Source organism: Pagrus pagrus (assembly GCF_965226575.1).
Source record: "Pagrus pagrus genome assembly, chromosome: 3".
Classification (NCBI taxonomy): Eukaryota; Metazoa; Chordata; class Actinopteri; order Spariformes; family Sparidae; genus Pagrus; species Pagrus pagrus.
In genome coordinates this window covers 31,433,989-31,448,789 of record NC_140187.1, presented here as the reverse complement: position 1 = coordinate 31,448,789, position 14,801 = coordinate 31,433,989, and the positions used below count along the sequence as shown (strand labels likewise).

Sequence of the window (14,801 nt, the reverse complement as noted above, 5' to 3'; positions counted from 1 at the left end):
GATAAACATACAGACCCCATTTATATTCCTTAGTCATTTTAATAGGGAAGGGAAGATTGTAAAGATCTTGTATTTTCCAGTCGTGATTCTTTGCATCATTCAAATCGTGCCTCTACTCTATACTTTAGACTGGATTGACTTATCTGAAACTCACTTGAAGCACACCAGCTCTGTCAGAGCCCATTGAGATTCAGTGGAGGATAAGGCCAGGAAAGGTCCGTAGGTGTCAGTTTGACAGGCATATCTAAAGGGCTCAATGAGAAAACGTCTATAAATCTTGACACGCAAGGTATCAAGGTATCAGGGCTCCGGAGAGTCAAGTCACAGTCCTCACTTCAGCTGAGAAAAAAGTTCTCCCTTTATTTAAGTCGGTGGCAGTGGTGCCCCCAAAGGGTGGACAGGGGTCACAGCTACTCTGATACACTTTCTGACCCTTCCACTGGCTTCTCCTTGCCAATCACATCTGCATGATGTGCTTTTATCTGATACTTTCCATTAAGTACTGTTTATTTACAATGAATTAATAATTTATTTTTTCCATAATAGTTCATATAAATTAAAATAATGAATGCGTAGACAGCCAGCTGCTATTGACCTGTTTGACTGTGTAAACAACCCCCTTCCTGTTGGTTGCCACCCAAAGATTTCCAGTGGTCCCATCTGGCCACCCCTATGAAAAATGTCCAGGGGCTCCACTGATCTGTGTTTCTCAAACAGTATGTTGGGTCAATATCACAGTGGAAAAATCCTCCATTATACATAAAAGTCCTGGATTAAACTTGCACCAATCAATATTTCTCAGTGAGCAGCAGAGAAATGACAGTGTGTAATTTGAAAGGATCATAGTGATGAAACCATAAAGTTTATATCACCCTATTCTCAGCTCTACTGACCTTTTTGGCAACTTCTAGGTGATTGTTTTTGGGTTTTAAAGCCTAAAGCTTACTGTTGCTTTTTTGGTTCAGTCTCAGTGCTCTCATGAACCAGAAGCAAAGCCACTAACATTATTTTTACAACATCAAACTACAAACAGACAACTCTTGGATAACTTATTAGCCATAACACAGTGATAAAAGAGGAAAGAGAGGCACCAGTATGCTTTCAGAACCAACAGATCCACAGAGGACGCCATATCTACTGCTCTTCACTCAGTCTTCACGCACCTGGAGAATAAGAATAGCTACATCAGAATGCTGTTTGTTGCCTTAAGCAATTTACTGCTCAATGACAGTAAATCCAAGGAGCTGATTGTTGATTTTGGAAAAAAGGAAGCAAAGACACACACACCTGTTTGCATCAGTGGAGCTGAGGCGAAACAGGTGAACGGTTTAAAGTTCCTTGGAATCACTGAGAATCTTGGTCATCACACATCACCACCCTGGTTAAAAAAGCACAGAAAAGGCTCTACTTCCTATGGAAACTTGGTAGATGCTGGTCAACATTTACAGAGGAGCAATAGAAAGCATCCTGACTGGAAACATCACAAACTGGCATGGTTCATCATGGCCCAGATCAGGAAGGCTCTACAGTGGGTGATTAAAACCAACCAGAACTTCACTGGTACCATCTACAGAGTATCTGATATCAGTGAAGTGAGATGTCTGCACAGAGCCCACAGACTTAAACATAGTTTCGTTTTTTAAATACTTGTGTTCAAAAGTGACGAAAGGGATAAAAATCTTGAATTTCCACCTCTCTGAATTTGAAGTTTTTAAAGAGGGAAGGAGGAAGGAAGGAGTAGAAGAAGACATTTTTTATTACAGATTGAGAACATTTTCTGAAACAATTTAGATACTGTCTACAAAGAATTGTGTCATTAAGCTATTTCTGGAATAATATAGATTATTGAGATTTTAACGGCAGCAGTAGCCGTAGCTCTCTCATACTGAATGTGAAAATTAACAAGTGAACTGTAGCTGTCTGTAACAGCAGCTGTTGCTGATGAAACTAGCGCATAAATCTCATGCAACTTTCTTCGACAATCAATACATTCCTGTTTGAAAGAATTGTTTGTATTATCCTATATTGTATCTTGTTTTGTATTTTACTGTAGTGTATTTCCAAACTAATCACTGTTAATTGTGTGTTTTTCTCCAGCTGTGTGGTGGATGAAATGGACTTCTCAGCGATGGAGCTGGACGAAGCGCTCAGGAAATTTCAGGCGCACATCAGAGTGCAGGGAGAAGCTCAGAAGGTTGAGCGGCTGATAGAGGCCTACAGGTGAGGAGGTCCTGACAGAGAGACATGACAGGCTGTATTCTAGATCATTAAAAATAATCACCCCAAGTCATGTCGTTTTTTCACAGCAAGTAGGAATAAATTAATGTTTTTGATAATAGGGTCTTAAATCAGCTTGGACCTACTGAGGGTTACATGACAAGATGATCAGGTTAATTTCCATGCCTTGTATTTACCACCAACACAGCATGTATGAATAATGGATAGCACAAGCTAGCTTTGTAGCATTTCAAAAGCACCATTACCCTCTGAAACAGACCCAAAAAGTCCCTGTCTTCCTTTTACACTCGCAGGCATAAGAGCATCAGTGCAGCAGTATAAAGCCATTTTAAATCCAGACGTTGTTCGACCAGGTCATTGTAGAAAATAATTTAGAGAAAACTGGTTCAAAAAGTTGAAGAAAACCTCCCTCAGGGCTGCTGATGGATGTTATTTGTCCCTCATTTATTTACTCCAAACCTCTGGAAGAAAGGTGCTCCCATACTCGCAGAGAATTAGCTTCGATCAGCACTTAGCAAGGACATTTCAGCCTCAGTGCCCACCAGTGCCACTGTAATATTTGGGAGATAATGATAACTAATCATCTGGCACTTGCCTGGAGTCCAGTCCAGATATGATCATGAATTCACTTTATAGTGACTCAGAAAGCTGTTAAACGGCCTGTCTGATGGCTGCAGGCGGTATTGACAGTCTTCTGTGATACTGATTCATGTGCTTTTGACTTGAGGCTATGCCTCATTATTTGATTGTGTGACCACAGAGCTCATTATTAATATCAATATTGATATTGATAATCCTACCCATAAGTGAAACCGGGAACACTAACAGCGAATGTTACTCATTTATTTTGCCTTGAAGGAAAGTCTTCATACTGATACTTCATTATGATACATGTTCAGTCTGACCTAATGTTAGCACTGCTAGTACAGGTAGCACATTTAGCACAGCATGCTAAGTAACAGGCAACAACATTGACCCAGAAAAGAAAAATACTTCACACATCTATGTCATGTGCCAGGTGCATAAGAGAGGGACAAATAGACTAAAAGTTGCAAGCAAATTACCCACACTGTCTCACTTACATACATACATTTGTAATCACTCATCATCGTGGGACGTACACATCAAGTAACATTAACAAAAGACACATCTACTGAAGCCAGTGCTAATGTTATCTAGCTAGGCTGAGTTGCTTAATTGAAAACAAACATCAATTAGTCTTCACGAATGTTGTAAAGGCTTCAGTTGCTAATGGCTAATGAATAACACAATGTGGCTGGTTGAATAGGGCAGAAACAATGCCCTTTAGCAAGACGTTATTTTCTTGATGGTCTAGTACAGAAACGTTGCAAATAAATGTTTTTATTTTTTACAAAATAAGTGAAAACAAACACCAAGGAAATGTATATCAGTTTCTCAGCAAAAAATTCTTTGTTATTGATTATGTCCAAAATCCTCTTCGCAGCCAACGCTACTGCATCTGCAACCCTGGTGTGGTGCGACAGTTCAGGAACCCTGACACCATCTTCATCCTGGCGTTTGCCATCATCCTCCTCAACACAGACATGTACAGCCCCAACGTTAAGCCTGAGAGGAAAATGAAGCTGGAAGACTTTGTTAAGAACCTTCGAGGTACTTTGTTCTCCCTCTCAGCACCGTGCTTACTGTCACAAAACCACATTATCTTAAGACGCTACTGTACAGCTCCGGGATAAATATTCACCACAAATTGAGTTTTATGCATGCATTTTGCCTTGATTAAGAGCTGTGTAAATAAGTGTGTGTGTGTGTGTGTGTGTGTGTGTGTGTGTGGGTCGTGGCCAAGAAAGCTCTGCTTTGAGGCAAAGCACTTTTTAGTTGCCCTCAACAGATTTTGAGGGTATTAACAGGGGCTTTATGGCATGGCTAACTCATTTATCTGCCTATTGGAGTGTAAGTAATTAAAATACAGTATTGACTGGAGGAGAAATACTCCTCTGAGAGTTCTGAAGGACATTTCTGTCTGTAATGTGAGAAATATGTGCAGCACAGCAGTATGTAAGTAAAATCAGGGGTTCATCAGCTCTTGTAAATCTGTAAATTAATCATTAATCCTTCTCTTTTGCTCTCTCTTTTCCTCTCATCCTCTTACAGGAGTGGATGATGGGGAGGACATCCCCCGAGAGATGCTAGTAGGGATATATGAGCGGATTCGCAAGCGAGAGCTCAAGACTAATGAAGACCATGTGTCCCAGGTTCAGAAAGTGGAAAAACTCATTGTTGGAAAAAAGCCGGTAAGTCTGAGTTTGCCCTTGAGCTGCTGCACGTAGAGTGTGACCACTTTTATCTTCCCCTCCATTCACAAGCTGAATCTAGCAGGCGCATGCAGAACCAAATTACCCAATGTACCTCTGCGCTGCCACGGAGAGCTCTAGGTTATTCATGACCAACGTCCTCTAAAAATGAACAGAAATGAAAGAGTCTTCTTTACATGAACCTACTTTCTTTGCCGTGTGACACATCAATTCTTCAGGCCTGAGACCTTCATGCTGAATGACTGTAATATATATTTTGCCTTGAGTCTCGGCAAAGACAAGTACCTTCTGACAAGCTTTATAATAACAAATGAGATAAACAGCCTCACACCCAGTGATCTTAAAGGTGTTTTCTTGAAACCCTACCCTTTTCCTCAATTCACTGACTTTTCATCAAACTATCTCTACTTCAGTGACACAAATCAGCAGATGTCCCATGGAAACACAACAACTTAAGGGGATAGTGAGGAGCACATAGATGTTTGTTCTGTGATCCATAAACTAGTTTTCCAGATTGTGAATTTGGCCCATATTTCTTTTTGAACATTATGTTGAATGTCTTTTTGATGTATTGAGAATTTAAACGTTCCCGTATGTGCTCACTGATCCCTGTAAAGTAACTCTTGTGTGTGTCTCTTGCTCACAGATTGGCTCCTTACACCACGGTCTGGGCTGTGTAAGTATTACTTTTTCTGTCATTTCATCTTAGGGTCGGGCGGAAATAACGGCTTTATGGAACAAATGTGAATGTTGTGGAATGTGAAGTTATAGTTTTACCTTGAAAGTCTCTTGTGAGACAACAAGAGGCCGGCTCATTAAAGGTGCTGTATTGTGTGTGCAGGTACTGTCCCTACCCCACAGGAGACTGGTCTGTTACTGCAGACTTTTTGAAGTGCCCGACCCCAACAAACCACAAAAGTTGGGCCTGCACCAAAGGGAGATCTTCCTCTTTAATGACCTGCTGGTGGTATGAAATACATCATTTTTCCAGCACATTGAGAACACACCTAGGTAATCCAGTGAAGTCACAGTATACACTTTGCTTTTTTACAGGTTACAAAAATTTTCCAAAAGAAGAAGAACTCTGTGACGTACAGCTTTCGACAGTCCTTCTCACTTTATGGCATGCAAGTGCTGCTCTTTGAGAATCAGTGTAAGTGAAGTGGCGACTTAGGCGTCAGTATGCTTCAAACAATTTCATATGATAACACATCTGTAGGCAAGTGTGTGTATGGCTGCTGGAATGGTTCCACTCCAACAAGGGGAGGGCAGATACAAGATGAATTGTTTGAACAGTATCTACTCAAAGGTTGGAAGTTGTTCTGTGAGGAATGAAAAAAGAGCTAATCCTGTCTTGTCATCCGCACACCTGGCAAGTCCCTGCATGAAGGTAGCGTGTTTGTTGGATTATTGTTTTCGGAAAGTTACAAGAACTAGCAGACACCCAATTCTGATGTCAGAAAGATATGGAATGAGGGGGTTTCACACAGTGTTTGGTTCAACAAGCATTAACCTTGAAGCATACTGACACCTTCACGGTAGCACAACCAATTTCTGTAGAGCTGTCTGTTTTGTGTGAGCACAAGTTAAAGTGTTGATGTCGTCACTCTGTAGATTATCCCAATGGAGTCCGTCTGACCTCGGCCATTCCTGGAGCTGATATCAAAGTCCTCATCAACTTCAATGCACCCAATCCTCAGGACCGCAAAAAGTTTACAGACGATTTGCGAGAATCTATTGCTGAAGTCCAAGAGATGGAGAAGTACCGGATAGAATGTGAGTAAAGGTTTAAGCTCTGTTTTTTCAACAGACTGTACTGTCATGTCACGTCCAAATAAAAGAAAATGACACAGAGGAGGAGTCCGGATTACTGTTAATGTTGCATATGTGTCTCCTGCACAGCCGAGCTAGAGAAACAGAAGGGGGTGGTGAGGCCCAGCATGTCCCAGAGCTCAGGGTTAAAGAAGGAAACAGGCAACGGTAACCTGAGCCGAGCAAGCCTCGACGACAGCTATGCCATTGGTGAAGGTTTGAAGAGGAGTGCCCTCAGCAGCTCCCTACGAGACCTCTCAGATGCAGGTAAAATCAGGGGGTTGCCATGGTAACACAAAATCTCATGTCTTATTTCTCTGCTAGACAAAGAGTGTATTCCCAAGATGGATACTGGCATGCTACTATTCACTCCTTTTCGGTGTTAATTGATTTGAAGAAGCTGAGTTCCTGCTCCTGTACAATTTGATTCGGCTTGCAGCTGCGACTGACCTGCTTATGACCTGCAATGATTCTCTCAGTGAACACACCCCCTGAGCCGTGAAGCCAAGGAAGCAACGAGATAGAGATGGGCGTGTTTGCTAATGGGCCCAGGTGTAATTTACTAGAGGCTATCAACTAATAATCCTGCGTGACTGGCGGGGGAGGAGGCAGCACTATGTAGGTCACTGTGATCAATTTGAGCGTCTTAGCGGTAAGAGGAATTAATGTGGTGCAGTTGATTCAGGCAGGGTGTGGAGAGCTGCCTCCACAGTGCACAGCAGCTCTGTACAGGCAGGCACACAGTGACCTCAGCACAGGGTTCACACTTGTAAAGCAACATCAGAGAAGGAGCTGAGCTGTTGATGCTTTTTGAATGAGGCACGACACATTTTAATGGCAGTCTTCATAGAGCGCAACCAATAATGGAGTTTGGAGACCTGTATTTCCTTTAGGAGCTGTTTGTGCATCACTCAGATAAAGGGACAGTTCATCCCAAAAATCAATAATACATATTTTCTCTCTTACCTGTAGTGCTATTTATCCACTTAGATTGTTTTGTGTGAGTAGCAGAGTTTTGGAGATATCGACCATAGAGATGTTTGCCTACTGGTGAATATAATGGAACTAGATGGCTCTCGACGGATGGAACAATATTGCACTTAAAAAACTCAACAACAATGTCTCTGTCCAGAAAGCATGACCCGGTTACTCAAGATAATCCACAGACTTCATTGTGAGCAGTTTCATGTAGGCACTATATTCTTTCTGTATTACTGCGCAGAAGGAAGTGTGCATCTACTGATGGGTGAGAGGCTCACAACCAGGCTTGTGGTTATCTTGAATAACCAGGGCATGATGTTCTCGGGATGAAACGTTGCTGTTGAATATTTCAAATATATTTGTCTGGTGCTTTGAGCACCATAAGCCGAGTGCCATCTAGTTCCATTATAGTTGAGAGAAAGCAGACATTTCTTCAGACAATATCTCCAAAACTTGGCAGCTCACAGCATGCAGTCTAGATGGATAAATAGCACTGCTTTGTCAAGACTGGAAAAGTAATCTCAGTATTGGCTCGGAGTATTGGCACACTTTGAAAGAAAGCCTCCGTTAGAAACTGAAGGCATGGAGTTTGAAAGAGATGGACATTCACCAAATGGGGAGGTATAATAAAAACATATTTTTCGTTACATTATGGGAAATGTACGATCTAATGTCTTCAGATTGTGACTCATACTCTGAACATAAATTCTGGATATCCTCTGCTGGTTCACTCTTTTTCTAATCTCCTTCTCTTGTGAGTCTTGCACCTGAATACATGCAAAATGCTAAACTGCTAGAGTAATTTACTGCAGCCAGAAGTCTTTTAGTTCCTGCCAGCTGTGCCTCAAGTTACTGTGCAGAATCTCCAAGCTCATATTGTCCCAGAGGCTAACCTTGCTGTGGAGTCGTAGCAGTGACTTGCTCCGTCCCTGTCCTTTCGTCCTGTTCGCCTCCCTCTGCCATACTGATAGTCTGCTGCTAGCTAGTCATGTGCCGCCGTTTTCACCTTAGGGTGCTAGCGCCCCCCCTCCCCACCGTACTAGACAGAAGGGATATGTGCACCTTCACGTGTTTGCCGGGCATGTCTAATCTGTCATGTTACATGTTCTGGGCAGGCAAGCGTGGGAGACGCAGCAGTGCAGGATCACTAGACAGCAATATGGAAGTAAGTAGGACGCATCTGATGCTGAGCTGTCCTCTGACTTTATGTTGTTCACTCTGAACACACTAGTCTCTGTGTTTTGTTTCTGTGTAGTCTGAGGTTTTTTTCTGTTTTGCTGTTTTTGTTCTGAGCACCTTGGTCACTGCATGCATGGGCTGAACAGGAATGATCCGCTGTGGCTGACACATGTTTAACCCTCGATGTACACAGCATGACACGACTAATAATTCTCCTGACTCACATTAGGGCTGCTCTGTGTTGATGTTAGTCTCCCACCTTTAAGTAATCCTCCTTTTTGTAGTGGGGTAGATTTTTAGCCATCTCCTGAATTTTGTCCTTTTTTGTTTACTCCAAGTGAACCTGACTGAGCTTTGTCAGTTCCAGCTACTGCATGCCACACAGTTCAAAGTGACCGACTCACACTGCTTCCTTTCTTTGACCCCTGACCTTGACAAGAAGTTCCTCCCCCTTCCTTTTTTATTGTCACACTCAGTCAGCATTGTACTGGAGTGAAAGAATCCGAGTATGGAGGCTGTGTAAAACTATTAAAATATACTGTGTGACCCAGGCCATTTGTATTTGGCTAGCTGAGTTCGCCTCATTTAATTGTTTATGAAGGGTTTTCTCGGTGCCGGTTTGAGTCTGGAGCTGTTGCGAGATAAGATCCTTTTAGGATAAGGCTTCTTTATGCTTTATTTTTCATCAACAAATCCCATGAAAAGACCAACCAACAACTTCATCTCTCAAAAGTTTGGCCCCACATCCATTCGTTCCAGCCATAAACATGAAAAAAGAAAAACAGGTCACAAATGTAATGTAATTCTGTTTTTTCAGTGAGTTTTAACGAGACAGCATCACTTATGCAACTGTTGGATGTGTAGTCATTTTTATGACAGACTTCGACTTACTTGAGTTGAAAAATGATCCTTTACATTGACAGACACCACATGTGTAATTCATAGCACAATTCAAATGGGATCAAAATTGTTTGTCTCTAGCCATTGACCCTAACATGACATATTTTTTCTTAAATAGGGGCCCCTGGTGGTCCTATTTAACTTTTAGCACCCACTGTTCCATCCTTGTGATGCTGGCACTACTAGAAATGTCATGGTTAAAAATGAAGGTTATCATTTTAATATACAGTAATGGATTTATTCTCATCTTCTTCTCATCGGTCATTTAAAGAAGTAACCTATCATAAAAAATATTCCAGGTATAATGTATGGCTGTCAGAGTATACAATTAAAACCCTAATCATGGTTTCTCCCTGATGGCAAATCAGTCTGACAGTCAACAATATCATAAATCCTTGAGAAGTTTCTGAACAACTCCTTGCAAGGCCCAGGCTGCTCTGATCACTGTGGTGACTTCACACATGAGCACATCGTACTGGATCTACCAAGTCATTGGCCAGTAGTTTAGTTTGCATGTTCTGCATGGCTCTAAAAGATCTGCTTCATTTCTGTAACGTGGACTTTGTTTTTGATTGTTCTGTATTTATCTTGTTATTCCATAATATGTAATATTCCTATGAAGTTTGTTTTGTTTGATCTGCTGAGTTGGAACTTAGAAACATCAAAACACATCTGTTAACTCAGTAGTGCACTTACAGTGAGCCTGAGCTTGATGGGTGAAAATGGCTGTGTGTACTGTATACAAGCTGTGGCTTCATATTGTTCTGGAAAGGCTCCAGAGTGGGGGCCAGTGAAGAGGGTACTGTAACCTTTGAAACCAGATATAATAGTGACACGAACTCACAACGGCATCAGCAGTCAGAGAGAGAGTCTGAAGGCTTGGAAGCAGTTTGTCAGTGCAGATACCTTAGGCTCTGACAAGCTCAGCAAACTGAACCTCCAAACCATTTAGAGAGAGTCGACCGTGAGATGTTAGCATGGATAGACAAACAAAGGCAGTGAACTGTAAAAGGAAATGGAGAAGCTTTTCCACAGGGCAACACAAGCAATCGTGTGAGATTTGAGATCAGCTGTAGTTGCTCATGCAGTTGGTGCTGCTTTGTGAGGAATTCGACAAGCAGCCTGCAGAAGCCGAAACCACTGGGGTGATAGTTTTTCTTTCCACAAATATGTCTTTTGGCCCTTAAGGGAAAATGTAGTCTTTATCTACTCATGCACAGGCCAATGGAAAGTCGGTGGAGTTTTGTAGTCCACAAAACATTTCTGGAGCTGCAAAACAGTGTTGCAGCATTCTCCTAAGAACTGAAGTAGATGGAGACTCGTTTATAAATGTAAAAAAACAACAACAAAAAAAGCATAAAATGGCTCCGGTATAATCCAAATCTCTGGAAGCACCGAGATCCCAAATTGAGAAGAAGTTATTTACACCCTTGATGCTTGATCAAGCTCGTTCACGTACTTCAGACCTGGTGCATGAAACGTTTTTAGCTTAACAGCTACAGTGAAGATTTTGGCTTTAAAAATGGTATAAAGAACAGGGAGTTGGGGTTGACTGTATAAAATAGTGGACAGCGCCACCGGGACGTCACCCATAGGTTTCTGAAGAGCCAGAATCAAGCTCAAAGTGGGTGGGACTGACTGTCGCCATCTTGGCAGTGGCTGATTCCACCTAACTCCTGGCTAATCAAAACTGAAGATAGCGCGCAACATCTGGTACTGAGGCTGTGTTTGTGTTCAATCTGAGCATAGTGAACACTTACCAAATACTTTGTTCTCTTTTCTAATTCTGCAGTGTCTTTTCTTTTCCCACCACCTCTCTGTACGTTCAAGTAAAGTAACCTTAACATTACATTTCCCTTCCATTCAGCAGTCAAATAAGAGAGTTATAGTACATGACAGTGGATTTTGGCAACTCCATGGCTTATTATGGCAGGCGAGAGTGGAGATAGATCCAGTTTTTAATCCCAAGAGTTTAAAAAACAAACCGTATTCTCCTCGAGTCTCTGTGTTTTCCTCCAGAAGCTCCACATTCTGGCTGTCTCCTCGAGAGCTCGCAGCTCCAACTGCTGTCTGCTGGTTAACGCTAACAGAGTCACACGTTAATCCGAAACACCAGCCGATGTTCCTCCATTCCAGTCTTTTAGTCCAATTAACTGCACAGGCATCAACAGCACAAACACAGCCGAGGCATCAAGTTCATCCACTGCAACTAGCTGAGGTCAAGCTGAGCAGACAGCCTATGGCTACCTGTCACTCAAAGCGGCCACGCCCTTGATTATGTCTATCTTTAACCCTTAATATAATTTACAAAAATGGTTCAAAATGTTCCATAGAACCCCTTTAAAATTTGAATCCGCAGCAGGTATACCGCCACTTTGTCCTGTCTCCCTGCCGTGAGCTGACTGTTTTCTCTCTTGCAGGGGTCCATCATTAGCAGTCCTCACATGCGGCGGAGACCCCCCTCGAGCCGAGACTGCCCATCCCGCCACAGTGGCCAGTCCCTGCCCAGCTCCTCTTCACTACTTGGATCTTTGTTTGGTACCAGACGGGTGAAGTCCCCCAGCCCCACCTCACAGCCCATTCACCCCACCCTCATTTCCCACTCTCCTCACCCCACCAACCTGCACCACACGGCCCGGGTGGAGACAGACGCACCGGGCTCCGTGCACCACGCCCAGTTCTGCCACGTGACCCAGAACCCCCCGCCTTACCACCACCACCACCACTACCACCCGCCGGCCCACTTGCAGCACCCTCCGCACCAGTACCACCCGCCCCCAACTCACGGCCAGCAGGCTCCCTACCCGCCTCACCCACAGCACAGCCACGGGAGTCACTCAGCACACTCCTCCCACCCCGCTCACGGCTCCCACCACCACGGCCCGCCGCCGGCACCCTCCCAGGCGACCGGAAGCACCAAGCCCAAGCACAGTGGCATCAGTACGGTGGTGTGAGGCGCACAGGGGGCTCTCTGACTGAACTTTGAGGCTCTCGGCTTACGAGACGGTCGTACTGTGCATCGTTGGTCTGGGGACGTGAAGCCAGACGAGATCCTGTGCCTCCTTCAGCATTTTTTGTTACGCTCGTCACTTGGGCAGTTTATTCAATATAAACACATTTCATTTCTGGTTGCTCCTTTCATTTCAGTTCACAAGTCATGTCTGCCTGCTTTAAGAGCAACAGACAACAATACAAGAGCATGCACAAAGACCACGACTACTGTTTCTCCTCAGTTAACATGATCAAATATCTTGCTTACTAGTATTTTACAGACAAAGTAAATAGTAATCTTGACTTAATGTCTGCAAAGTGAGTTTATCTAGTGTGAGGGTGGTTTGGCTGGACAGACAGACAAACAGACGGTCATCCTCAGCAGTAGCTGTACAAGTATTTAATGTAGCGGTAGCTCACAGTGCACTGTGATATCTCTGTTAGCAGTGATAAATGTGCCAATTATTAAAGCATTTACTAATTTAGCCACAAAAATGGTTAATGTATATTGTGCATAGTATTTTGTAAAATAACGATATCAACTGTTATTATTAAAATTAATATTAGAGAACAAATGGCATCAATTTAAACTCAGTATTATATTCGCACATAGGTGGCGTAGTTTCACTGTTATGAAAACAATCAATGCTCTTAATAGTTAGGCAATTCGGTAAGCTGGAACACTACTGTATATGGTTGCCTTTGAGTTAGAACTGTGTGGAGGCTGTTGAAGGCCGGTGCAGACCTGCACGTCAGCCTGACGACAGTCTCATCCACTGCACTTGTTCGGGGTCGTCTCTTCTGCTCTGGAGAAAGGAAGTCACAGCGAGCCGCTGAGCAAACAGATTCATCTTCATGTCCGCCCTTACTGGCTGCTTGTCCACCATCATTTTATTTTTTTAACTATTTTTTTAGAGTCCAATAAACAATATGAAATGCTCTATATGTTGTACTGCAGTGTGGTAGGATTCGTCTAAGTCCATTCTGCAGGAGGAGGAGGAGGAGGTTTGTTTCGGTGTTTTTTCATTGAAAAGGAGTCTGTGCAAACTGTGTAGCAGGGAAACAGCAACATGACTGTTTAAGTGTCTCTCCTGACGTGGAAGCTCTCAGCTGGCTGAGTGTGCCCTGTCCCTCTTTGGTTTCATTGTGCGTCTCTTGAGCAGAGAGCATGTCGTGCAGTGCTGTTTACTCCCTCCATCGGACTTTTCCTCAGAGCCACACGTACACACAATACACAGTACAAAAATCAATAATTATCATTCTTCGATGGTGATAGTACTCTTATATGCTCAAATGGAAGTTTTATATCAATCATCTTTCTGACATATTGTGGGATGGCTGGTTGTACCTCGCAGCCATCCTGTGCACAGTATCTGTGGTGTGTGCAGAGGGGAGGCAGGGGGCTGGTGTGCTGGAGCATCTTTTCGGTTGAAAGTGATAGACACCGCACTTGTTCTACTAGTTAATATCAATGGCAGAGGTTAGTCTGTATCTGCTTAAAGACCAGGAGATGGATTTTTTTTTACTTGTATGTGCAATATGTATTTACTTTTTTGTCTAAGAGCAATTGCAATCTGGTGGTTGTTCCATTTTGTTAGTTCTGTTAGTTTTGTCTTTTTCCCCCAACGTCCTGTGTCATTTCTCCCTGAGTGTTTTAGTGAATGCAGGTATCCACATGGATTTGGAGGGACTGGACCTTCCACACTGAAAGAAAGAATGTCAAAGAAAATAATTGCATGTAACAATGTATTTCAAGGCTATTTTCTAACTATTGTGTATTCCCAAACTATATCAGTGTTACAGTTGACAGTTGTTAAAATGAATGGTAGAATAGTTTTAACTTCTCCAATTACAGCTAGGTGAAGTCGACTATGTATTTGTGTCACTCCAGAGGATAAGCAAACCTGTATCTTTTCCTGATCCACACACAATAGTTTACTGGATCTGTAGTGTACAACAGTAGTCAAAGCTGTGAGAGGACAGGTAGAGCAAGTGAGATGAAAGATGTACTCTGTCATCAATAAATCGGAGTGATAATGGACCGACAGCTAGGAGTAAAATTAATGGAGCTCTTTTCTCTTCATCTTTATCATCTGTCTCTGTCAATGGCTCACACATTACTGTTGTCAAGTGACCTCAAGTAGATCAGACTTTTAAATACTTCTTTCCTCAAGGTTCAAGTTTTTAAGGTACCACTTTCCAATATGACACCTTTTATAAAGGGTTTACAAGTTGTAACTAATTACATTGATGAATATGGTTAATTTACTATTGACTTCATTATGGTTAATAAGTTATTTACTATTGCTTTATACATTAGTAATAAGCCACTGATACCAACAACTTTTGTGTTGCCATGTTCTGATGAATCCCTTCAGCTGGTGTTTATTCTCTAGAACATGGGTG

The 14,801-nt window shown here is 42.6% G+C and overlaps 1 protein-coding gene across 9 annotated transcripts in view; it reads left to right on the top strand.

Annotated features, from left to right (window-relative positions):
- iqsec1b (IQ motif and Sec7 domain ArfGEF 1b) overlaps positions 1-14,455 on the top strand; it is a gene marked incomplete at its 5' end in the record, with an annotated part of 214,786 nt that extends 200,331 nt beyond the window's left edge. For 8 of the 9 annotated variants that reach the window (XM_084348723.1, XM_084348722.1, XM_084348721.1 and 5 more), the window contains 10 exons: positions 2,098-2,220; positions 3,704-3,870; positions 4,372-4,511; positions 5,179-5,208; positions 5,374-5,499; positions 5,586-5,685; positions 6,147-6,308; positions 6,435-6,611; positions 8,441-8,490; positions 11,825-14,455. In XM_084348723.1, coding sequence (XP_084204849.1) covers positions 2,098-2,220; positions 3,704-3,870; positions 4,372-4,511; positions 5,179-5,208; positions 5,374-5,499; positions 5,586-5,685; positions 6,147-6,308; positions 6,435-6,611; positions 8,441-8,490; positions 11,825-12,358 — 1,609 coding nt within the window. In that variant the 3' untranslated portion in view covers positions 12,359-14,455. The remainder of the gene's footprint in view (positions 1-2,097; positions 2,221-3,703; positions 3,871-4,371; positions 4,512-5,178; positions 5,209-5,373; positions 5,500-5,585; positions 5,686-6,146; positions 6,309-6,434; positions 6,612-8,440; positions 8,491-11,824) is intronic. The other variant, XM_084348729.1, reaches the window with a different exon arrangement.
- Positions 14,456-14,801: the final 346 nt, after the last annotated feature.